This window comes from Varanus komodoensis, unplaced genomic scaffold (assembly GCF_004798865.1).
Source record: "Varanus komodoensis strain SLA01 unplaced genomic scaffold, ASM479886v1 scaffold43, whole genome shotgun sequence".
Classification (NCBI taxonomy): domain Eukaryota; kingdom Metazoa; phylum Chordata; class Lepidosauria; order Squamata; family Varanidae; genus Varanus; species Varanus komodoensis.
The window spans coordinates 5,811,012-5,834,800 of record NW_025335985.1 but is presented as its reverse complement, the minus strand read 5'-3'; the positions used below and the strand labels follow the sequence as shown (position 1 = coordinate 5,834,800).

The following is a 23,789-nucleotide window of genomic DNA, read 5'->3' as shown; positions in this document are numbered from 1 at the left end:
TTTCAGCACCACGGACAGCCCCCTCGAAGTTTGGATGAGAACTCCGGGTGGAGGAACGGCCTCACTCACCCTGGAGCCACTGCCACAAAGTGTGCAAGCTTTCGGCAGCTACAGAGCTCTTCATCAGGCAAGATGTTAAGAAAAGCAGGCTGGTGGTATGAGTGCGTGTGCATGTGCACTATTATCTTAAGAGTCTACACTTGCAAGTGTCTGGTTAGCCTTCCCTTCCCACCTCTCTCTCTCCCAAAAAGCCTGCTTTTTGGACATCTTGTCAGATGAAGAGTTCTGGAGGATCCCCAAAGTTTGCACTGCCTGCCCCCAAGTTTAGAGTTGGGCTAATTAAAAGAATTACACTACTATGAGTACAGATTTTGGAAGTTTTCTTATGCTCAAAATGACCGTTTGGTTTTGTACTTTTCGTTTCTTAACCTTGTGTTCGTGAAGGAACAGTTTTTCCCCCAGCTGTAGAAGAATCTCTAAGGAAGTATAGGAGTTTGTCCTGATCATTTTAAGATACATAAGGAACCTTCAGTATTCTGGAAAATATCGTGTGTGTGTGTGTGTGTGTGTGTGTAAGTGTATTCACAATTTTAAAAATATGTTTTGCTGCCTGCTGTTCTCTCTATCACTCTCTGTTTCTGTCCACTGCTGATGTTTCCCCTCTTCTGGTTTTTCTTGAGTTGATTTGGACCTGTGAGAATCTACTCCTATCACTTTGCTGCTGAAAAAGCAGCTGTGTTTCTCTGGACAAGAATAATTTTTATTCTGTTTGTCACTTTACTTGGCGTTTCCTTTCAACTGCCCTCACCAGAACAGATGGATGGAGACGCCATTTTCATATACGAAAAATATAAATCATAGAATCATAGAATAAAAGAGCTGGAAGGGGCCGTGAAGGCCATCAAGTCCACCCCCCTGCTGTTGCAGGACACCAAGTCAAACCATCCCACTCAGAGGGCTGACCAGGTTCTGTTTCTTTTCACATGTTCAGGAAATGTAAGTATCTATTTTGGAAGCCAGTCAGCTGCCCCGCTCAGATCTTTAAATGTTAATCTGAAGATATGGATTCGTTCAAGAATAAAATAAAGGAAGAAGAAGAATTTGGTAAAGGATCCTTTCCGTCTCTAACCTGGTGCCCTCCGGTGCCTCAGACCCCAACATACTGGTTGGGAATGATGGGAGTTGCAATCCTGTGCATAAGGATGGACACAAGTTGTCCAGCCACAGGTGCAGAGTATCCAGAGGTGCATTTTCCCTTGAGTCTGATTCTAGTTTTGCTAATAGGTTTTAAAGAGCTTTGGCCTACAAAAGGTTTTGTGGCTCGCCATGAAGCACTTTACCCCCAAATTTCCAGACAGTGAGCAGGAACAAGAAGGAAAGAGCCGGGAGCTGCAGCGGTTGAGAACACAGATTGGGGCCCAGACCACTGGGGTTCTGCGTGGGATCCGCTCTGCTCGCTGGCCAACTCTGGAACGGCCGCAGGCTCGCCACCCAACCTACCTTACAGGGTTGTTGTTCCGAGGGTAAGATTGACTGGAGCAGGTGAATTATGCAAGCTGCCTTGAGTTCTTTGGAAGGAAAAAAAGGGTGGAATGTTCTAATGGAGCAAAGCTTAGGGAACCAAGAATTAGAGTGGATGCCAGGAAGTACTTCCTGACGGTTAGGACCCCCAGGGTATGGAATGGGCTTCCACGGAGGGTGGTTGAGGCCCCATCCATGGGGGTGTTCAAGGATAGGCTAGACATGCACGTGGCACATGGCATGAATGGAGCCAGCTGGAGCCGGGGGTCAGACTAGATGCCCCAGGAGGCCCCTTCTGACTCACTCTCTTTCTGTGTAACGCATGAAAATAAGCGAGGTTCTGCTGCTCGGGCCAATGAATGCAAAGCTGGCCCCTTTATCCCAGAGAGGCAGACTCCTTCCGCATAATGTGTGTGCCAAGAGCCTTCTGCACATGCTCAGGGAGCTGTGCCCTATTCGTCCCCACGTTCCCATAGCCGGGGGGTGGGGGGCTCCGGTTGCGACCCCAGTCTGCTCGACATCCGGCTGGACTGGTGGGTCTCCTCCTCCGGGCCTCCTTGAATCCACGCTGTCTTCCGAGCCTCCCCTTGGGCCAGCCCGGCCCGGCCCGCCTTCCCCGGCCCGGCAATCCTGGAGCTGCAGCATCGCTCGCTCTGTTTGCCCAGGCAGGCAGTGGGCTCCGTCCCCACGAGCCTGGCTGGGAAAAGCGCACGGCCTGACCCATCCCTGGAAGGAGCCACGCCTGGCGGGGCGGCCGGCCGTGCTGCTTGGCATGAACTCAGGCACCCATCCTGAACTGGGGTGTGGCCGGTGAGTCATCGGAAGGGGGGAAGAGGCAGCGCCAGAACAAACCTCCAGTGAGCCGCCCACTTGGCCTTCTGCTGTCAGAAGCGGGGGAAACTCTGCGGAGAAGCTGGGAGGCGTGGAGCTCCTTTGGGGAGGGACCTGCAGCGGCTCTCCACGTGCTTATAAGACCAGGCAGGTGTGGGACGCTCTCCAGAGCCACCGAGAGCCAAGGAGCAGACTCCCTCATCTTTCCCCAAGCCTAGGCAGGACCATCCAGCACCATGAGCAGGCAGAAGGACGTTCTGGCAGCCGTCGGGCAGAGGCTGAGGATCAGGAACAAGCTCGTCCGGCAGGCCCTGGCCGAATGCCTGGGCACCCTGATCTTGGTGGTACGTGAACTGGGAGCACTGGTTTGGGTGCGGATGGGGCGAAGCAGCAGCTTGTTTCCTTGCCGTGTCCAGGGACGTGGGTGCAGCTTTGCAGAAATACTGAGGGGAGGTCAGAGTCCTGTGGGGAAGGTTGCAAGGACTGCTTTTGATTTGGGGCAACTCACAGGTGTGGAACAAGGGGACAGGTGAGCGAAGAGGGTCCCTGGACAAAGCCCCATTGAAGGGAAAGGGAGATTGGAAGACTGAGCTGTGCTTTTGGGCAAACACCGTTCATTTTAATGGGGATTGCTCAGGGGAAAAAATCCTCTGTTTGTGCCTGTGAGGGTTGTGACTTTAGAAGCAAGGGATGATTGAAAATGAAATATTTTTCGAAGATCAAATGCGCTGCAAAAGGCAAGCTTTGGACTTAAGCAAACATGTACTCTATGACTGGAGCTGAAGTGCTCTGTGTAGCTAGCAATCTTGCACACTTGCCCGCCAGACAAATTTGCTCCCCAAAAGTCAAGTCCCTACTCCAAGTCAAGTCGAAGTACAGATATCCATACTGAAAGAGGGGGAATTTTTTATTGTTGGGGTGGGGGAGTGGAAACAGGGAGCTAACCCTGCACAGTGGCTTTGCCGTTCGCTGCCTCTCCAAAGACCTCGTGGAGTTATTTCGAGGCATTTCTTGTGCAATCCTGCTGCCTTCTTTGGCAGCGAGTCCAAACATCCTCTTTCCTTTGTAGCCTTTGCTCAGTTTCCTGCTGCCTTCTCTCCTTCAGCCTGATGAACAGGTTTCTTGGAAGAAGTGGTGGGAGAACAAGGAAAGTGTCGGGTGCATTGAGTCACAGGGCTGCCCCTGCGGAGCTGTTGTGCTGCTCTTTTCTCTTAATGGGGGAGCTGCAGGGTTAACGGAGGGCTTTTCGGTGCCTTCTGGAGGCTGGAGAAGGTAACTCTCCCTCCCATGCATGCGCACGGGCTTGGCCTGGAGAGCCGCAGGGTTTCCCGCGGCTTTCAAGACACCAGAACCCCATATGAGTAAGGAGGGGAGACAGGAGGGAAGCCCCTCAATTGTACAGAACTGCAAAAAGCTCTGCGAAGCAAACATTTCTCCAGTTTGCAAAATCTCAGTGCAACAAGGGCTAAGAAAGCACATCCAGTCACAGGTGTGCGGACTTCCCCAGGCCAGGATGTGGACGATGGGCCGCTGCTGCGTTCAAGAGATGCAGCTTCTTAGGAAACTATGCATACAGGCATCTGATGCCCACGGTGTGTAGGTTTTTTGCCCATCTGTATAAGGACTTTCCAAGCAGATGTGCACGGGGGTGCTCCTTAAAGTGCTTTCTTCTGTAAACACTTGCTTAAGTGCCTGCTTTCGGCACACACTGAGAGAAACTGCACGGGGAAAGGCCTGGAGATGCAGGCTCTCGGCGGAACTCGCCTCCTTTGCCAATCTGAACGGGAACCGAAGTGGAGGCGAACAGACGATGGAGGGGGCGTCGGCCAGCGTTTGGCTGTTTGCGGAAAGACCAGGACAGTGCCCCCTCCCCTCCCATAGTCAAAATGCGATCGGGCTTGCATAGCCTCCCACCCCAAGCCCCCACCCCGAGTGCCAGTCCACCGTTGGTCCCTTTCCATGGCAAACCACTTTCCCCAGCCTTCTCTCACCACCCTCCCATAAGCCGGAGGGGCATCGTATTCTCCAGCCCGTGATGGGTATCGCTTTCCAAATGTTGGCGAGACATCCCTAGCTTTCATTCTCCTGTGATGAGCTCACACTGATCCCATTGATTAACTTCGTTGGCGGGGCCTTGCCTCGTGCGCCAGCAATCCATCAAACAAAGCAATATTTGGCCCGCAGCGATAACAATAAAATCGACGATGCGCTCCCTTCCGAAAAGGCAAGGTGAGCCTGCCAAGGGCAATTCCCTGGCGGTATCTCACCGATCTCTGCATTGCCGCTGGCTCGTCCCTTCTGCATGCTCCTGATTCTCCTGGGTGCCTTTGCGATCCTTGGGAGCCGCTTGTCTTTGGTTGGATGCATTGAAGAATGCAAGCAATGTCGCCTGGATAGGTGACGGCGACCTTATCTGGCATGCGCCACGCATTTGCTGTGGGCCCATGGGGGACCTTTGCATCCTCTCTCACACCTCTTCTTTTACGCATGCGCCTTTGCTTTGCTCTCTCGTTTTGCTTTGGTGCGCAGGGAAACCGCACTGGGTGGGCAGCGACTGGTTTGCGTGTTCCGACGGACCCAGCAATGCTCGGGGCAAATTACTGAGTAACGTAAGGGAAAAGGCAGGCTCCTGCCTCCTAGCAGCTTGCATTTCTGAAGGCGTGCTGGCCCACGTGTTGAGTGCAGATGATGGGAATTGTAGTCCAACACCCCTGGGAGCCTCCAAGCTGGGGGAAGCTGGAGATGAGGCTTCAGAGGGTCCTGAGAACCCTCTGTTCCGGTTCTAGTTTTGGTTTTGGTTCTGGTTTGAGCCAGAGATGTGGTAACAGAATTGAATCTGTTGGGTGGGAATGAATTAAGGCTGCAACTCTAATTGAGGAGGTGCTTGGCTAATCAGTTTCAGGCAGATGATTGGTATTTTTATATTAAAAATATTTAACGGAAATCCAGAATGCACAGGTGGCCTTTCCCTCGTGCAACAGAATTTTATAGAGAGTCAGGACAGTGCTTGCCTTGAACCCTCCACACGCCCATGTTTCCCCACGACAGCTCCCAACCTTTTTCATAACCTGGAAAAAAAATTTAGGAGGAAAAACCAGAAAAGGCACAGAATGCCTCTAGACTCCACCCGAGTCCCAGGTTTGTGCTGCAAAACTCAACTAGTCAGCCAAAATTAAGCCCTGTTGAGAATTCCCTCCCTTTGTCGAGGGCCTTGAGCAATTGCTGGGTCTCTCAGGTGCCAGATTTAATTAATGAAGTCACCCACACCCAGCAATCATGCACTCAAGATGGTATCGCTTCCTCTGGCAAATGAAAGAACCTTGGAATGCTCCAGGTGGAGAGCTTTCCTTGGGACCTTCTTGCTAAAGAGGCTTCACATGCTGGGATCTATTTCCAGCTAGGAAATTGCTTCCTTCCATCTGAAACACCTTTTAAAAATAATGAATGAGATGCTGAGAATCCTAAGTTGCGGGGAGCAGTGTCTGTGCGGTGCAGCAGCGCGTGGCAGGCCGTGACCATCAGGAGGACTTCTCTGCCGGGTTCTCGTCTACCTGTCTCCTGCGCCCGTCCCGCTCGGCAAGGTGGGGCTGCGTGGCACAGCTCCACAGCTCCGCTGAGGCCAGTTGAAACCCTGTGCAAACAGGAGATGCGCAGAAAGCCATTTCCTAGGAGACCTGCCCTGGGAGGCCAGACGCCACAGTATTAGCAATGTGCTCCAGGCGGGGGATGGAGAGGGAGCAAGGGGGAGTTTAATGTGCGCCCCTCCCCAGGATGTGGCAGCTCCGGAGGGCGGGGATCTTGACCAGAGCACTGGAGGCGCAGAGCCTGGGACCACTGCCTCCCACCCGGGCTGTTGCTGTCGTCTTTCAAAGGGCTGGCAGCGTGAAGAAGGTCACATCAGATCTGGAACTCCTCTCCTGAAGCAAAAGATTCAAGGTCAAAGACAGCAGGACTTTCCTCCTACTGCTTTACACTCAGGGGTGTCCAACCCACGGCCCGTGGGCCGCATGCGGCCCAGGATGGCTATAAATGCGGCCCAACCCAAAACCATAAACTGACTTAAAACATTATGAGATTCTTTGCTATTTTTTGGTGACTCGATTGCGTCGTTCTTGAGTGTGAACTTCGTGGATGACAACGTCGTGTTGCAATGTCATGCAAAATAAGCGTAGGCAGGCTCCCTTAGGATGATCGTTTTTTGCTTATCTGTGCTGGCGGATATCACAAAAATCATGCACAGACCCTTTTTTTTGCTCACCAGTTTTTGATTGTGTATTTAATGTGCGGCCAAGGCAATTCTTCCAATGTGGGCCTGAGAAGACAAAAGGTCGGACACCCCTGCTTGACAGAGGTGTTGCAAACCAAATCCCCACTCAGGACACTGAATATTCATGAGTGCCAGCAGAATCCCCTCCCCTCCACTTAATCTCTATGCACAAACAAGTATCCAGGAGGATCATGCCTGGGAAGGGAAGGGTTAACCTTCCCGATCCCCATGTACTGTAACACACGTGCACACATACACAAAACACATGCCCTGTGTGGCATTTAAAGTTGTGTACATCTGTGTGTGTGTGTGAGGTGGGGTAGCAATGGCAAAATGAGTTCTAATGCAGGCTTTCCCCTCTAGGACAATCAAACTTCGCATCCTGTCAGGTTTGCGCATTTTTTTCCACACCTGCTGGTGCCCACTGCAAATTCTTGGCAACCGAAAAGGAATGGCTATTTAGGTTGATCTCAGGTTGGGGTGCTAATTAAACAAATAATTTATTTTATTTGGCACAATTTAGATGAGAAATGGATTGTCTGGCTTTGCCTTCTGTGAAATTTAAAGTCATTATTTCTAAACTTGATTACAGGGAGAGCGAGTGCTAAACATTTGCATACGTAAAGTCTGTGCAGATTTGTTTCATATGGGCCTGGTCCCTCAGTTCTCGAAGCACTTAAGCAACGCAGCCGCTGCTCACTTGAATTTTTTTAAGCAGGGGACGCAGGAGGCTGAATTCCCCCCCTTCCTTGCTTTGCCACACAACACCCCAAACCGCTCCTGCATCACCGACCCCCCTTCACATGCCATGCCGTGTGGACAAAGTGATCCTGCGGCCACTGGTACATGGCACCTGGACTGGGAGCTCATCCCATACCTGTGGCTGCGGGATTAAGGCCTGTGTAGGGCGGGTGAGCGCCTGTCCCCTTGCTGTGGGTAAAGCGCAGGCTCCCCTGCAGAGGCAGAGAGGGCAGGGCCCGTCCCGGGCCGAGTCACCGCACTGGTGCAGCTCACACGCGTTCTGCCAAACTGGTGTGCTGAGCTTGCTCGGTCAGGGCCCCTTGGTGCCCTGGCCAGCGGGCCGTGTATCTTTGGACCCTGGACCCTGGCCGAGTTTCAGGAAATGTCTTTGTTCTTTGGCCAGCCTTTCTGCTTCCCAGCTGGGACAAACTGCCTAGCAGTCCTTGCACTGAAACCTTCTCAATCCCCTTCTCTCTCTCTGCTGCAACATTCACCTCCTTTTTGAGTGGCATCTAGGAGGAAGAAGGGGCATTTTCCAAAACTCCTCAAGGAGAGCTGGAAGGCAAGCGTGTGGGATGCAGGATGATGCCCTTCCCTTGCCGTTAGGGCTGCCCTGTCCTTAATTAGGACAGCCGGGTGGTGCCTTCCTAATTCGAGGGAGGGAAGCGATTCTTCCCAGGTCTGCTCCTCCACGGAAGAAGAGCTCTAACTCTTTCTGAGGGCAAAGCCAGCCAGGGATAATCTTTTAAGCCATTTAATCTGGTCATGGAGAGACGAGCTATTACACCCAAGAACAGGGCAAGTGCTCTTTTGGGGGAAAAGAGTCTCCCTAAATCAGGCACACTTGGCCAAAAGTTTGGGTTGGCTGTTCTTAAACCCCAAGCAGAGGCAACGCTGGCCGCGTGGCTCGGGCTGGGAGCTCCGGCTGCAGTTGATTGAAACGAGGTCTCCTTTTGTGGCATCCCAACGGCTTGGAATTTATTTTGAACAACTCACACCTCGGTAGAAGGATGCTGGGGTGTGCGTGCAGGTGTGTGAATAGATGTATAGGAACAGGGGAACCACAGGAAGTCGGGGAGATGATGACAGAGGGCAGCTGCTGCACTGAGAAAACTCTCGCACCTGCCCGTTTCTTTGAGCTCCACTTCCATGCTTCTTATTCTCGGCCAAGGGACGTTCAGAACGTGCTCAAAACCCTCTTGCTGCAGTTAGAACGGGATTGCTCTGTGGAAGCCATACGTTGGAGGTGGCTGGCACGTAACAGCAGCTGTGGGTATGCCGGAAGGGAGGTAGGACAGATTCCAAGGACTGCTGGCCAGGAAAACCGCCAACCCACCCAGAAAAAAGGTGCTAAGAAGACACATGAAATCTGCACCATGTTTTTCCAGGATAACTTGCCACCTTCCCTTTTGTATTTCACAGAGCAAAATTTAGTTTCCTTTTCCACTTCCCATTTCCCCTTCCTTCCTTCCTTCCTTCCTTCCTTCCTTCCTTCCTTCCCTCTCTCCCATTTTTCTCACCTGCAGCTCACCAAGCAAATTAAAAAAATGTCTTGACTTCAATCCTCTTCCAGATTTTGAGAAGTCAAAAACCTTTTCCAAACATGCTTCCTCAAAAAATTCAGAAGCGTGCCATCAGTCTAAGAATATGAGCTTCACCTGCTGCTTTCGCACCTATGAAAGAGCCTTCAGTTGGGCAGCTCCGTCTGTCCTGTTTGCACCGCTGGCCCATACCCATCGCTGGCCATGACAGACCTCTTGGTTCTAGGATTCGAGCTCCTTTATACTCTGCTTAAACCTTAAAACGAAAGGCCTCATGGTGTGTGCGCGGGGATTTCAGGCAACGGGCCTGGAGCCCAGCTTCTTTCGAGGTCAGCCTTTGCTGTATTTCCTCTATGGTTGTGTCGGGCTGTTTGTGATAACTTGCCCGGCAGACTGATTTTGGCAGGTTGCATGAATTGGTATTCGACCAATGGACAAAGGGCAAAGAAGAGTTGTGAGCAGGACATCCAGGATCGTCCTCCTTCGGGGCAGCTCGAGGGTGGGCCGGGGCCCACGGACACCCCTTGCGCTGCCATGTGGAGGCCGACAGATGTGCAAACTCCTGGAGTCCCGTAGCGGTGCACCGCATGGAGTCCCACGCCGTGGACCCACAGCGCCCCCTTGCCCTGGCCGCGCCATCGTGCAAGATGACATGGCTGTCGGAGGCGGAGGGTTGCAGCGAGTTTTAGGGGCGACTCAATGGGGGGATCCGACCCATTGGACCCCAGCCCACGAGGAGGTGCTTGCATGCAAGCCCCACTGGTACGGCTCGGAGCAGCCCAGTCTCCTGTCCATTTCGTGCCTCCTGATGGATTGCGGTCTGCCCCGACGGAGAGGCAAAAGGCCTCGTGCACCGATGGCTGGGGAACATGGCATATGTCTCCCCTGGGCAGCTGGCTGGCATGCAGTGGACAGGATGCTGGACTGGACGGACCCTGGTCTGATGCAGAGAGACTCCTCGTATGCCCTCCTGGGGCGCCCGGGGGGCATTTGGACTTGCCTCCTCCAGCACCACCAGGCCTGGATCGGTCTCGCCTCAGGGCTCAAGTCACCCTCTTAGCAGTGCTTGGCCTTGCGGGATATTTTCCAGAAAGGAAACTGGCCGAGCTGGGGGTGCAGGAAGAGTGAAGACGATGCCGTTGCTTGGCTCTGGTGGAGTGCGAGAGCTGGAAGGGTGTTGTTGTTCATGTGCGTGTATCATGTCCGGCGAAACCCGCAGCACTTTAACACACTGAGAGCTTAGGGGCAGCTGCCGGGGCGCAAGAAATGCCTTCACTTCTAGACTGCCTGGGGGTCTCTGTTCATCCTCCATTTAGTCATGTTTTGTCCACTTCCTCGTATGGCCTTTCTCCCCGGAGCCATCCCTGCGACAGCCTAAAACTTGACAAACGGCTCCGGGTGAGCCAATTTCCTTGGCAGCCTCGACTCATCCTGCAGCGGTAATAAGCTGGGTTTAGTGCCGCAGCCATCTCAGCTTCCCGTTCAGGAAGATTGTTTCTCAGAAAGATAACATTCTTGTGGAATTAGTCCAAGATAAAACTGAGAAGTGCTCTTGTGTGCATCTGTGTATTGATTCAGGGATCATATTTGTTTAAAGTTCAAGGGCAAAGAACCACGCAGGTGTTTCTGTCCTCTGCTGCAAGGGGAGAAATACAGTTCAAGAGTTAGTGCGGGGAGGAGGAGGAGGAGGAAGGCGATGAATCACCAAGCAAAGAGGGCCAGGCCGCATTAAGTGCAAACTGAGCTTGGGCAAACAGCAGCTCTTTTCTGCAAGCCTACGGATAAATCCAGCCTGTGCAGATGCCGTACTCCGAGATACGTAAAGTCAAAGACCTGCACTAGAGTAATTCCAGCGGTGTATCAGGGAATGTGAAATCCAGTTGCCCGAACTGCCAACACCAGTCGGGCTCCACTGGACTCTCTGGGATGCCTGGGCCACATGATTCAGAAAAGTCTATGGCACATTTACCAGATCCAGATCTCAAAGATTGCACTGAGCTGTGCAAGCACATTATCGCTAGTCTGCTTTTATGCCTGGCGGTTTGGCTGAGCTTTGCAAAAACCTTCCTAGGTGATGATGCAGCAAACAGAAAGTCTGAGGTCTCAAGATGGCCACGCTCCCCACTTCCAGTGACTTCCGGGGTTTTGTGCAGCCTCCCCCCACTCATATTCCCCTTTTCTAAGTGATAGGGTTTCTCTATCCAAAGTAATTAACCCAATTTAAATTGTTACTTCAGGGCTTCTGTTTCTGGATTCTTTGCAGGATCAGGTTTGGCTCCTGCACACCTCCCCCCCCCCAGGTGTTTCCTTTCTCTGCCTTTTTATAAGTTCTATTACACAGCATTAGATTCCATTACACAACGTTAGAGTTCCATTACAGTCCCCCCACCCGAAGGTGAGGAGCTCCTCAGGGCTCTGGATGTTACAAAGGCGCCAGGCCCTGATGGGTTACACCCGAGAGAACTCAGGGCTTGGCAGGGGAACTCTCCCGTCATCCGGCCTCCATTTTTGAGGTTAGGACCCCGAGGGTATGGAATGGGCTCCCACGGGAGGTGGTTGAAGCCCCAACGGTGAGGGTGCTCAAGGACAGGCTGGACATGCACATGGCAGAGATGTCATGAGTGGAGCTGGCTGGAGCCGGGGGTCAGACTAGATGGCCCGGGAGACCTCTTCTGACCCACTCTATGTTTCTAGCCACAAGCTAGTGTTGCAGTAAAGCCAAACAGCTCATTATCCCCATTCTGAAAAAGCGGTGGAGATGCTACGGGTAAAGCACCTGGTATGGGTGAGCAATCGCAAGAGTCCTGAAACATGCCGTCCGTATGATGGAAAAGGGCGGGTGGGTGATGCCACTGGCTTCTGACCCGTCAGCGCTGTGCACAAGCGGCTTTTGCCATAAGCACGCCAAGCTGGTTTCCCCCGAGTGAAGTCGGGGGGGGGGGGCTCCAGATGCTGGGCTCCTGCGACTATTACGTGGTTGGCGTTGTGCAGTTGTTCTCTCTTTTCCTTAATGGATTTTCTACTATAAGAGAAAAAAGGGGAAGCAGCAACAGCAGAAGGACGTGGGGGGGTTGCACATGGGCGTTGCGCGTTGACCCTCCATGGAAGAGCCAAAGCAATGGGGCCATTACAGCCTCGCCTGGAAGCATCTTGAGAAAGAAAATTGTACCTTTCAATGCGAGGCAGAAGGAGGAGAAACCCACCCAATGGGCTTTGACCGAGATCCTGTTTTCTCCCTACAGATGTTCGGTTGTGGCTCTGTGGCGCAGATTGTGCTCAGCAAAGGAAGCCACGGACACTTTCTGACCGTCAACCTGGCGTTTGGCTTTGCTGTGACACTTGGGATTTTGATCGCTGGACAGGTTTCAGGTATGGACAGGAGATTTATGGGTCCGATTGTCTCCCATGCACGTGGAAGAACCTGGCCTTGTTCAACAGCAAAGAGGAACTTCCCTAGTGGAACTTCTGTCCACAGAAATGTTATTGCCCACAAGCAGAAAATTCTCATGTTCTCAAGGAGCTGAGAGCAAACCTTTAAGGTTCACTGATCTGTGACTAAAACCCCAGTGAACTTCAAATAGACATGCGTCCGTTTTCACATTTACAACCTCCCGAACGATCCCCCTCATGGCCTTCTGTAGTAGCTTTCTTTATAAAGACTGGACTGAAAGCATGAACTGGATGACTGGAAAAGATGCAATGACTGAAGGAAATGGCAAACAATGATGATGACAATCGCAGTAACAATAAAACAATAATTAGACAGTCAATCCCAGTCATTCTCCATCTGGCAGAAATTCCCCTTCTGTTTATTTGAAGTTGTTATGGATGTGGGTCAGACTGGGCTGCGTGGGGTCACCACAGCCCATGAGGTTGATTCCTGTGCACACCACCGTCTGGTCCAGGGAACTCTCCTGGCTGGACAGCACCTGGACAGGGCTAAAGAGAGGAGGATCCCAAGGGTGCTGCCAGTGGGTGGAGTCTGGAGGTCGCGGATGGAGCTCAGTGCCCCTCTGCCCTGTCAGCCGACCTCGGCCGCTCGGTGCAAGGTTTCCCCAGGTTTTGGTATTGCAGCCATCGGTTTTCAAGGCTCTGTCTTGTGCTGTCCTTCGCGTGGACTCAATCCAGGCTGAAGCAGGGTTTTCCACCACCAAGGGAAGGCGGGGTGAGAGAAAGAGCCGGCAGTGCAAAGTTTCTGCCTGAGAACAGAACTAGAACGAAGGACGTACCAGAAACACCCTGCCCACCTTTCATGACAGATCAGCCCTGAAATAGTCTCAGGCGTGATTCAGACAGACTCCAGCTTTTGCATTCCAGGGGCGCACTCTTTCCACCTGCACCTTGTGCACTTCCATTGTGGTGTGCGAATGCCAGCTGTTTCCCCCGAGCTTTGCCACGGGGCCTCGAAGGACCGTGCAGGCCTGGCAGCTCCCCCCAGTAACATGGCCAGGGGCACCCTTTCCCTCTAACTTGCGCCCGACAATTAAAAGATCGGCTTCTAACTCTCCGATATTTCACAGGCGGCCATTTGAACCCGGCAGTCACCTTCGCAATGTGCCTCATGGCCCGGGAACCGTGGATCAAGCTGCCCGTTTACGCCATTGCGCAGACCGTGGGAGCGTTCCTCGGGGCAGGCATCGTCTTTGGCTTGTACTTTGGTAAGTGGCCAATGCCAGGCGAGGAGCGATCTGTGGCTTTTAGTGCTAAGTTTCTGTCTTCATAGGGAGCTCGGTTTCTCGCAGCAAGCTTGGGAAAGCCTTTCGCAGACGTCTGCTGCCGAGACTGTGCTTTGAGCTACGTGGCCCAAGACAGTGGGAAATTCTCCCGCATGAAGGTGTGGGGACCTGGTGCGGTTTTGGCTCATGGTGACTTGGGCTTGGCCAGATAGGTCGCCCTTGCTTTGAACCCAAATGACCCCAAGGAAAGAGCCACCTCCCTTCACAGCCTGATAAGGGGATCTGGAAGTCACCATGGCTTCTCCCTAAAGGTGTTAGGAGACTCGGTCTTTGGGTGATTCTGGAGAGAGCAGCCTCGTCTCGTCTGTATATTCCTTTGGTGGTCACAACGAGTGGCTCAGAGCTCAAGCTTAGAGCGCATGACTTATCATGTCCTGAGATCCAGGTCAGGCCCCTGCACTTCCCAATTCCTGCCAGAAAGCAAGAGTAAGCCAGAAAGATGCACGAGCCAGTTTGCATTTTTTTAAAAAAAAATCACTGCTCTCTCCCCTTGAAATAAAGCTCACGGAGCTGTTTTATGTGCTGAGGTCCATCCAGCCCAGATCAACTGCTTTTGGTTCTCCAAGTTCTCAGGCTGAGGACCTTCCCAGCTCCAACCAACGAGCCGGGGCCAGAAGCTGCATTCTCCCTGCTGCATAGCCAGTGCTGGGCTTTGTCTGTCTCTTTGCCTCGGATCTGTTAACCGACGGTACTTCCAGGCTGGGGGTTTTGGTTCTGGTGGGCAGAAGAGCTCCTGGCAGCTATTCCACCTTCTTTATCTTAGCCAAGTTTTCCTGGTAATGAAAGAGACGAAAGATGCAGCATGAGGAAACGGGAGGGTCACACTTCGAAGATGACTCTGTCTTGACTCTCCTGTGAGCACAATAATATGTGATTGCACAATAAAAGGTCCCACAATAAAAGGTCCCACAATAAAAGTGCCCAGAACCAGGGGTGGGAAGAAATCGGTTCCTCTCGCATGTTAATGTGAATTTACTTAGTCTCGCACTTTCAACACATAACATGAACTAAAATTTTAAAGCTGGCAGTTTTCCAGATTTTGTGGTCAAGTGCCCCAACATGCCTACAAAAATGTGCATATTTGAGTCAGGGGAACACAAATTTGTGTGTGTTCGTCAGATAATGTTAAACTGCATCATATTGGGAGAATTGTTTGTGGGAATGTGTACATTCAATGAGCGCCAGTGTGTGGAGGAGCTTGCGAGGGCTAGACGGGGGCTCAGGACTTTATTTTTTTTATTTATTAAAACATTTTTATGTCGCCCCATTCGCCGAAGCATCGGGGCGGCTTACAACATAAGTTAAAGTAATTATAAATCAAAAATATAAACATTCTGGATTCTAGTCTCCACTTGACCATGAAACTCTTTGGAGAACATTTTAAATCACTTCGGGTTCCTTCCAAGGGTAATAAAGGCAGGATATAAATACAAACAGTAGTAATAGTAGTACTGATACTCCATTAGGAGTAGGGAGCGGCCTTTGAAGGCAAAAATAAATAAATAAATAATGTCTGCAAGCGGGAAGACGAAATGCCTTCAACAGGGAGGTGCGCCAAGGTACATAAAAATCTTGATGCACACTTTTAAAAAAGAGCTCTTATGGCTAGCGATGAACTAGATTTCAGATCGCAAAAGCTGACAGAGTTTGGGACCCGTGGCCCTTGCCATTCCTGGCTCATATAACTTAACAAGGGTGCAATCCAGCGGCTGATCCTTTCACGGCCTTGGAATGTGCTTACCTAGCGCACAGATGAACTTTGGCACCTTCTTTTTGTGCTGACAACGCAAGGCAGCAGGTAATGCACGGTGCATAATAAGAAGTCAGCAACTGCATCATCATTCGCGATCTGACTGTTAGGAACTAATGAGACCGTTCGGAGGCAGCGCCAGTGAAGGGCCAGTGCAGGACCAGTGGCTCCAGGATCTGGTCTGGTGGAGCAGCTGCCGGGGACCTGGGCAAGGGGTGTGATTGAGGGACCCCTGGGCGGTGGGTCGGTCCCTGGGTAACAGAATGCTGGACTCGGTGGCCCTTTGGTCTGGTCTTTCTCTTGTCTTACCTTAATGTCAGACGCCCTTGTCCCAGTCCAGGCCGTGAACGCACCTGAGCTCCGGCCGCGAAAGCGAATCCCTTTTTCCACAACCAGGCCGACTTTTACATTTTCCCCAAGGAATGGAGGAGCAAGCACCAGATTTCTGAAGCAGGCAGGTGCAGGCCCTTCATCCATGGAGGGATTCTGGCCCAGGAAGCATGGAGCCTGAATCCCGAAAGGGCTACCAGACTCCAGAACAGAGAGACGTTGAATACTCGGTCTTCTGCTCTGTTGGGAGCCCTCTTGACTTCAATGGGCAGAGGAATGGGCATCTCTCTTGTAAGCTGTCTCCGTGCAGTCCCATGGAACTCAGCAGAGGGCCAGCGATGGATGCAATGGAGCTCTGAGGGCCATTGTTTTCGATGGGAGAATTTTTATTTATTTATTTATTAAAACATTTTTATGCCACCCCATTCGCCAAAGCCTCGGGGCGGCTTACAACAATAAGTTAGGTATCATAAGTAGAAATTAAAATATATACATTAAAATAAAATACAACTATACAATATAAAATAAGCCGCCCTGGCCAAATAAAATTCAATAATATTCAATATTAAAATTTATGAGTTTGCGCCTAAGTCTCCCCATTAGAAACAACTGGATTTAAACTGCCCTTCGTTTCCCCCTCCAATGCAGGATTCAGCTTCTCTAGTGGGCGATTAGAATGACGCTCATGCGGTGGCACCTCCATTCCGATCAAACCTTTGTGTGTTTCATTTTCCAGATGCCATTTGGGCATTTGCTGGGAACCAGCTTTTGGTACTGGGTCCCAACGGCACCGCGGGCATTTTCGCTACCTACCCGTCTGAGCACTTGAACTCTGTGAACGGATTCTTTGACCAGGTAAGAGCTGGAGGCTGGTTCGGGGTCACATGGTGATCTGCGCAGGACCCCTTGGTGTTGTAATTCCAGCCTAGAATCAGCAGCATGAACTGAGCTGGGTCATGGCAGCGGTTCTGGAAGAAACAGGGTTTACCCTGTCGGTGCCATTTCTCAGATCCGAATTGTCCCTCCAAAGCCTTTACCAGCCCCAGTCAACAGTGGGCACAGCTACAACTCAAAATGGCAGGTTGCCAGCCATATGAGGCACCCGTGGTGGAATACCTGCTATAATAGCTAAATGGAACCTTCTTGGACAGGAGCAGTATAGCCCTAAAGATGCGATGCTAGGAGAAAACAGGCGAAAGACACCACTCTCTTTCTTTGCCTGTTGCTTGCATCCAGCTGAGAGCCAGTTGTCTGGGAATTTTGGAGGCAAAATGGTGGAATAGATCCACCCTTTGACAGCCCGGCACCCTCCCAGTGTTTGGGACTACACCTCCCATCATCCCTGACGATTGGCCATGCTGGAGGGGAGGGGGAATGATGGAACGGTGGAATTTGGCCTGTTCCAGGGAGGCTCTTCTCAGATTCTTCAGTTCTTGAAAGGATCTTCTATAATGCTGCAATTCTTCTCTAATACTGCAGAGCCAGGGTGGTGTAGTGGTTATGCGTGCAGGACTGGGGCTCAGGGGACGTGGGTTTGAGTCCCCGCTCAGCCATGCAGCCAGCTGGGCGACTTGGGGCCAGACACAGACTCTCAGCCAGGCCTACCTCACAGGGTTGTTGTTGTGGCGATAAAACTGAGCGCAGCAGGAGGCGAGTGATGTAGGCTGGTTTGAGCTCCGAAGGAAAAAGTGGGATATAAGTCAAATGCGAGCCATCAGACAAATGGTCTTCCTCGTCTTCTCCCCCCTCCCAGTTCATCGGCACCGCAGCTTTGCTGGTCTGTGTCCTGGCGATTGTGGACCCCTACAACAACCCCGTGCCCCGCGGCCTGGAGGCGTTCACCGTCGGCTTCGTCATCCTGGTGATCGGCACCTCCATGGGCTTCAACTCTGGATACGCCGTCAATCCCGCCCGAGACTTCGGCCCTCGCCTCTTCACGGCCATCGCCGGCTGGGGCTCGGAGGTCTTCACGTGAGTGCCCTCCCCACCTCTCCACGCGCGTGCTGGCGTGCCGGGCCAGAAAGTGACCCTGCCTTGCGCAGAAGGCGATTTCCACTTGTGAGCAGCGCCTGCTCATTAGCGTGTCTTCGTCAGGGCCGTTGGGAAGGATGTAGACCTGGGGTGCCCCTGGCATTAATACCCGGGCAACTCCGAGCAGGGGCTTAAGATAATGACAGGACAAGATGGCTCTGGAGGATCAATATTGCAGAATCTGTAGGCCGGAACAAGGCCAGAGGGGGCTTCGTAAGGACAGTGCTCTGACTTGGTTAACTAGCCTTGGACGTGTCATCAAGTCCAGATGGAGGTGCGTAAACGGCTTACTTGGACAGGCCGGCCTCAGGGTTTGGCCCTGGGCTGAGACCACCCACCAAATATCTCAGCTCCTGGCAGCGGAGCTCCCTCAGTGCTGCAGGACCCCCTTGAGCGATTCAGGGCGAGAACAGCTCCTGATGCAGCCTTGAGAGGCATGTCAAGACACACTCCTGGTTTTGCCCGGATATTATCTCAGTACAGTGAGCAGTAAACATGTCCTTGCCTGACCTCGTGAGAGCCACACAGTTCATGGACTCTCTGGACCTATTGCACAAAATGGCAGGGGGTTGTCTAGGGGTAGCTTTTGAGAGCGGAAGGCCGAAATTGGCCAGCTGCGAGAGAGCTGCTGGTCAGGATGAGCTTCCTGAGTGGGACCCAGCACCCGCTTCCAAGCGCAAGCTGCCTGAGGGAACCCCAGGGCTGGGTTTGGGCAACATGGCGATCCACTCGAGGGCTTAGTGGTAGCTGTGGGACCCGTGTGTTGTCTGAACCCAAGAACCCCAGGATTGCTTTTCATTCACCATGATTGATCCTCTCAAAGCGCACCAACCCATGGCTCCTCAGCAACCCACTGAGTGTGATTTATTGTGTTGTCCGAACTCGGCTAATAGCTGGGCTCAAGCAGAACGATCAGCCATGGTAGTTTCTGGGCCACGTTTGTTTCAGAGCGGCTTTTGATGCAGTGAGAACCCAGCCGTGTGGTTTTTGACCACGCATAAACCACCTTGGTGAGATTCAGGCCACTTGACAAGCCTTGTTGCAGCAAGCCTGACTCGCAACCCGCAATGGCTCACCACACTGCGCAAGCCCTGGCAAGGCAGGGGCAGGAATCCACGGAGTGGAGCCAGCAGGAGGACTCCTCTGCAGGAGGGTCTTCGGGGTTCCCGTGGGTGAAATTTCGGAAGGCGCAACGGCAGTGCAGAGGGGTGGAGGACCGAGGGGGACGCTTGTGCCGAACCTCCTCCCCTTGCACCCTTGGGCGTAAGGACGTGTCCGTTGGCCGAACTGCTCCCACGGGTCAGGAGCCAATGGGCCAGCAGTCAAATTAGATAGGAGTTAGTATTATTACTGAGAATGCTAAGGGTTGGTATGAGCGCTATCCTATGCATGTTCAGTGAGAATATGCCCCACGGTGCTTGCAGCTGTAGGGCATTTCCACACCTAAACATCAATAGGGTCACGCCTTTAAAAACTTTGGATAATTTAAAATATGTACATTGTCTTCACATCTTAAACTGTGAGTTGCCCAGGGCCTTCTCCTTCCGGGCTGGAAGTGAGCTCAGAAATCATTTAATAAATAGGAGCGATCAAGATGAAGACAAAGCGCGATGCTTTAAGAAGGTTCTGAAGTAAAGAACAGAGAGCAGAAAGCGATGGGTCAGGTGTGTGCCCGGTGTGAGCCTGTACTTAACCTTCCCTTTCTTCTGCCCCTCCCTTACAGCACCGGGCGGCACTGGTGGTGGGTTCCCGTGGTCGCCCCGTTCCTGGGCGCCGTGGCTGGCGTGGCCGTCTACCAGCTGATGATCGGATGCCACGATGAACCACGCCTGGAAGCCAATGAGGAGGAAACCGTCAAACTGTCCAACGTGAAGCAGAGAGACAATGTGTGAGGCCTCCGGGGGAAGCGCCTTGCCCCTTTTCGTGCCTACGGACAATTTTTGAATGCACATACAAAGGACATTAATCACCAACGAGAAGAGGAAGAGCGACAAGGCAGACGCACGGCGGGAGCTCTGGGTTGGGGTTTCCTTTGCCCGCATTGAGTTAGTTTTCTTTGTCCCTGGTTTCTTTGCATACCCTTGACTCTGCTTTAGAAGTTGCATATCCAGCTGCACGCCTGCGCACTGTTGTGCGAGTGTGACCTTCCTCAGCTTGTGCTGGGAACCGTGTGACCCTAGTGGCGAAAGCCCCAGAATGGGCTGTTGTCCAGCCAGCGCCTTGGGCTTCTTCCCTCGCCCAGTGCCGGCAGGTGTGCAGCTGTGGAGATGGCTTTGTCCGAATCTTTGTACTTAGTTCTGGGGCCACTGGGTAGGTTTGGGCTGGGAAGCGGATTATGCGGTAGCTGCCTATCAGCGCACGGGCCTGAGTCCTCGGGCACCTTGACTGTGCTGCACTGGAGTCCATCTCTGCACATTTGAACCGGGGAAGGGGCCCAGCTTTTCAACCATTTCCTCAGAAGAAGCGGCCACAGAAGGAAGGAGCGGGGTTTCCGGATTAGAGATGAGCAAGGCAAATCTTCCCCAGGAACCGCCGCTGAGGAAAACGTTGATTTACAGGTGTTCTGAAGTGTGCAAGATGCATGACAAAGGTGTCCCTGTGGCTCTTTGGAGCCCGCCACTCAGAAGCCATCCAGCTTTGATAAGCATATATACACGCATGCAAGTCCTTTGCTTCAGGCCAATTTTTTTTTCTTTCCTTTCTCTTACCACATTTATTAAAACATCCCCAGAGAGTGACCTCTAGGTTCCATTCACACCCTCTGGGTTACATCTGTCACAAAGCTGAGCAAGCTTGTAATTAGTGGACCTCACAGCAGCCCGCTAATTGCGAGCATGAATGGGGGCTGAATTGTTCTCCGAAGGCTTTTCTTGCGCTAAAAACTAATTCTTCCCTCCATGGTAATTGTGCAGTGCAGAGGACACTGGAGGAAAGTACCGCAAGGAGCCATTCCCGGTAGGACGCCACTTCCCAGCATGCATTGGTGCAAAGCAGATGCGCTTGGCACCCGGGACCAGCTAGGCAGAGTCACCCTTTCCTTGTACAGATACCTCTCCGGGAAGCTCAAAAGCAGACCAGCACTTTGATGGCACAGTTTGGAAGCTGGACTCTCCTTTCGTATACACCGGGGTGGCTCAAACCCTTTCCGCATGGCATACAAGGCTGCCCAACATTTCTTTTGGGATGCTTCCTTGCTGGAAAAGAAGCCGTGCTCACACTGGCTCTTTGGGAAGGGAGAGCTTGGTTTGCATGCTTCCCGCTCCAGCTGCACTGAGCTAATGCAACTTCTTATGGATCACAGAGCTACCACAGCCTGGGTGAATCTTGTCTCCGACGACTCCCGAGGGCTCCCCACAGTCCCAGGCAGCTAAGGGCCCTCCTCAGCCCTGCTTCTCAAAGTCCTGCTTCCTGCATAGGCTTGGGGTCTGTGCTTTCAGGTAGCTCATCTATTTGTGATGCCAACTTGGCCGCCTGGTCAACTTCACCACCTGGAGTTGTGGAGGGGCGGAACAGATGACACCAAGTTGGCTTCTTTTCTGGGGGGAGCACAAATCATTCCCCCCACACTCCAGTCCCTCAGTGTTAATCCGCAGGTCATTGAAAAGGTGCCTCAGCTTTTTCATTAGGGGACAGAAGTGCATTGGGGGAAAGGTTCCGTTGTAAGAGAGGACAAACTTCCTTGTACCTGGGCTTTCCAATCTGATGCATACCTGTAACCGGACGTATAGATCCTGCAGAATTTGTAAAGTCTCTACCATTTGTATTGTATTTACATTTTTTAAGATAAAATAAATTCATATAAACACTGCATACTTGCTGCTTCTGGGTTATTTTATTTGCTAATCAGTTCGTAATAAAAATGTTGACAGTGGAAAAGGCAGATCATCTACTGTTCAACATTCCCCATACCAATTAATGCATTAAATTCTTCCTGTCCAACCTGAAAATCCTGTGGATATCATACAATTTATTAACTTTAGCGATAGCATAAAGGATAAATTCAATAATAAAAGAGAAGAAGCCCAAAATATAAAGACAACCATCTAAAGATAAGAGTCCAAAATGGCATACAAATTATAAATGCATGTTATGATAAATCTGCAGCTCAATATTTTGGCTGCTTTCCTAAGAGCTACAGGGGAACAGGCCTGCTGGTTTTCACTTGGGATAATAGCCTGTGTGGGAGAGACCACCACAAAGAAGGCCCCGATTCTACTAGAACTCAATCCAGCTGCAGGTCTAAACATACGTGAGGAGGAAAGTGTGGCAAAGACTACTTGTGGAGCCACGATGGGGAACCGTTGAGGACGCCTGGAGGCAGAAGGCCAGCCTGGTATTGTAGGGGACAGATTGAGGCTCCGTTCTAGATCAAGCATGAGGATGCCCATGAAGTCTTGTGCCCCAGTCACACGGATGTCTGACTGGCTGTCCAGATCTGGAGAGACCTGCTGAAGGAACCTCTCGCAATGTGCTGCTGTCCATGACATGCTCGTTTCTGAACGAGACGCCCGAGAGTTCCCCGGCCAGGCTGGCGTTTCCTGGGCACAGGCCAGAGCAGCCAGCGGGATGCTTCCAACGGGCACCTTCAGGGACGGCCGAGCACCTGGGCAGCAGAGGCATGGAGACCCCGAGGCCGCGCTGCAGGGCAAAAGCAGTGAGGGAGCAGGTGTGTTCACAGGTATTCCCGCCCCTCCACAAAGGGAGAGACGCGCCCCAGCTTCGGCTCCCCTGACTGGGCAGCAACATGCCCCCCCGCAGCCTGGGTTGTGCTTGAGCTGAGCATCAGGGCCAGAGGCAGGGAGAGGATGTGCTGCAAGTTCAGGGCTGGACACAGAAAGAGGCGGGGAACTGAGGATTGAGGAAAGCACCTATCTTTGCTTAGGTGCCAGCTTTCCGTGGGCTTCCGCTTCATGGGCTGGAGGGCAGGAGGCCTGGCCAGAAACTCTGCATGTGCCTGTGGGACATGATGTCCAGCCCTCCCTCCGCTTTGGAGATGGGTGGCCACGGGTCCTCCTTTGCAGAGAACTGTCTCTCTGAAGGGCCTCTCGGTCCCAAGAGAAGGAACTGTGGGAAGGAATAGTTCGGCATCCTTGGAACTGCCCGCCGGCGGCACCTGGCCCACAGACAGATCAAGGCACCCAGCCCACCTGGCCACAGTATTTCTGCTGCAATGACACCATTTATTTCTAAATTTGCATCTCTGTACATATTAGCATGTGGAGATGTTATGCACATTACTGTCCTCTTTTGCCCTCTTCTTGGTGTTTTCCAACTGTCCCTCCCACATTCCCAACACGCTTGCTCTAACCAGGTTGTGCATTTCATGTTGGTCACTGTGTATCCTTGATTTTTAGGCTTCTGGAAACAATGGTTTCTCCTAACACACCCTTCATTTCCTTGGTTAAAGAGTTTGACAAGCTAGAGTGCAGGTTGTCATTGAACGGTGGGTTGTTGTGTTGTGTGAATTCCCCTGTGCTAACAACCCACAGTTCACAATTTAACCAAAACATGCTGGGTTCTCTCACTACAGACCAGGATGAAACAGTCTGGAGCCAGGTGACCCGAATCAGTATTTCCTCCCCTCTGTATCAGAAGCAGAGGAAGAACTAACTCCCAATCTGGGATTAAGCCCTGCTTTTTCTTTGCAAAATTCCGCTTTTAGTATGAATTTCAGTGCCGGCACCCAAAGTCTCCCTGTCTTGGCATTTGTCTTGTCCGGGAACAAGAATGGATGAATCTCGTAGGTTTGCCTTCTTCTGCATTTGAATTCAATACACCTCTCCTGCCTCCCAGTGTTCTTTTGATCCCATACATGAAGAAAATGGCAAATTGTGTTAAATTCTTATAAAAAGCAAATGGAAAGGAAATTCTCACCCATCTGCAACAGCCAATGCCAAAGGAAGGGCCCCTTCCAGTTTGTGCCGTTCCCAAAGAGGCAGCTGGTCTCGTTTAGCAGGAATACAGACCAGTTCTCAGGAAATCCACGGGAAAAGCTGGGCTTTTAAGAGCAAAGTGCGGGATGGATGAATCAACCAGGTTCT

The 23,789-nt window shown here is 52.0% G+C and overlaps 1 protein-coding gene across 1 annotated transcript; it reads left to right on the top strand.

Annotated features, from left to right (window-relative positions):
- Positions 1–2,536: 2,536 nt before the first annotated feature.
- Positions 2,537–21,546, top strand: AQP3 (aquaporin 3 (Gill blood group)). Its single transcript, XM_044443932.1, has 6 exons — positions 2,537–2,696; positions 12,144–12,270; positions 13,422–13,559; positions 16,454–16,572; positions 17,471–17,688; positions 19,472–21,546. Exons 1-6 carry the CDS (start codon positions 2,589–2,591, stop codon positions 19,638–19,640), a joined length of 879 nt encoding a protein of 292 aa, XP_044299867.1. The 5' UTR covers positions 2,537–2,588; the 3' UTR covers positions 19,641–21,546.
- Positions 21,547–23,789: the final 2,243 nt, after the last annotated feature.

Coding starts and splice junctions, on each gene's coding strand:
- AQP3 (XM_044443932.1), top strand. CDS start 2,589: ATGAGCAGGCAGAAGGACGTTCTGGCAGCCGTCGGGCAGAGGCTGAGG. Junction 12,271..13,421: donor GATCGCTGGACAGGTTTCAG/GTATGGACAGGA, acceptor GATATTTCACAG/GCGGCCATTTGAACCCGGCA. Junction 13,560..16,453: donor CGTCTTTGGCTTGTACTTTG/GTAAGTGGCCAA, acceptor TTCATTTTCCAG/ATGCCATTTGGGCATTTGCT.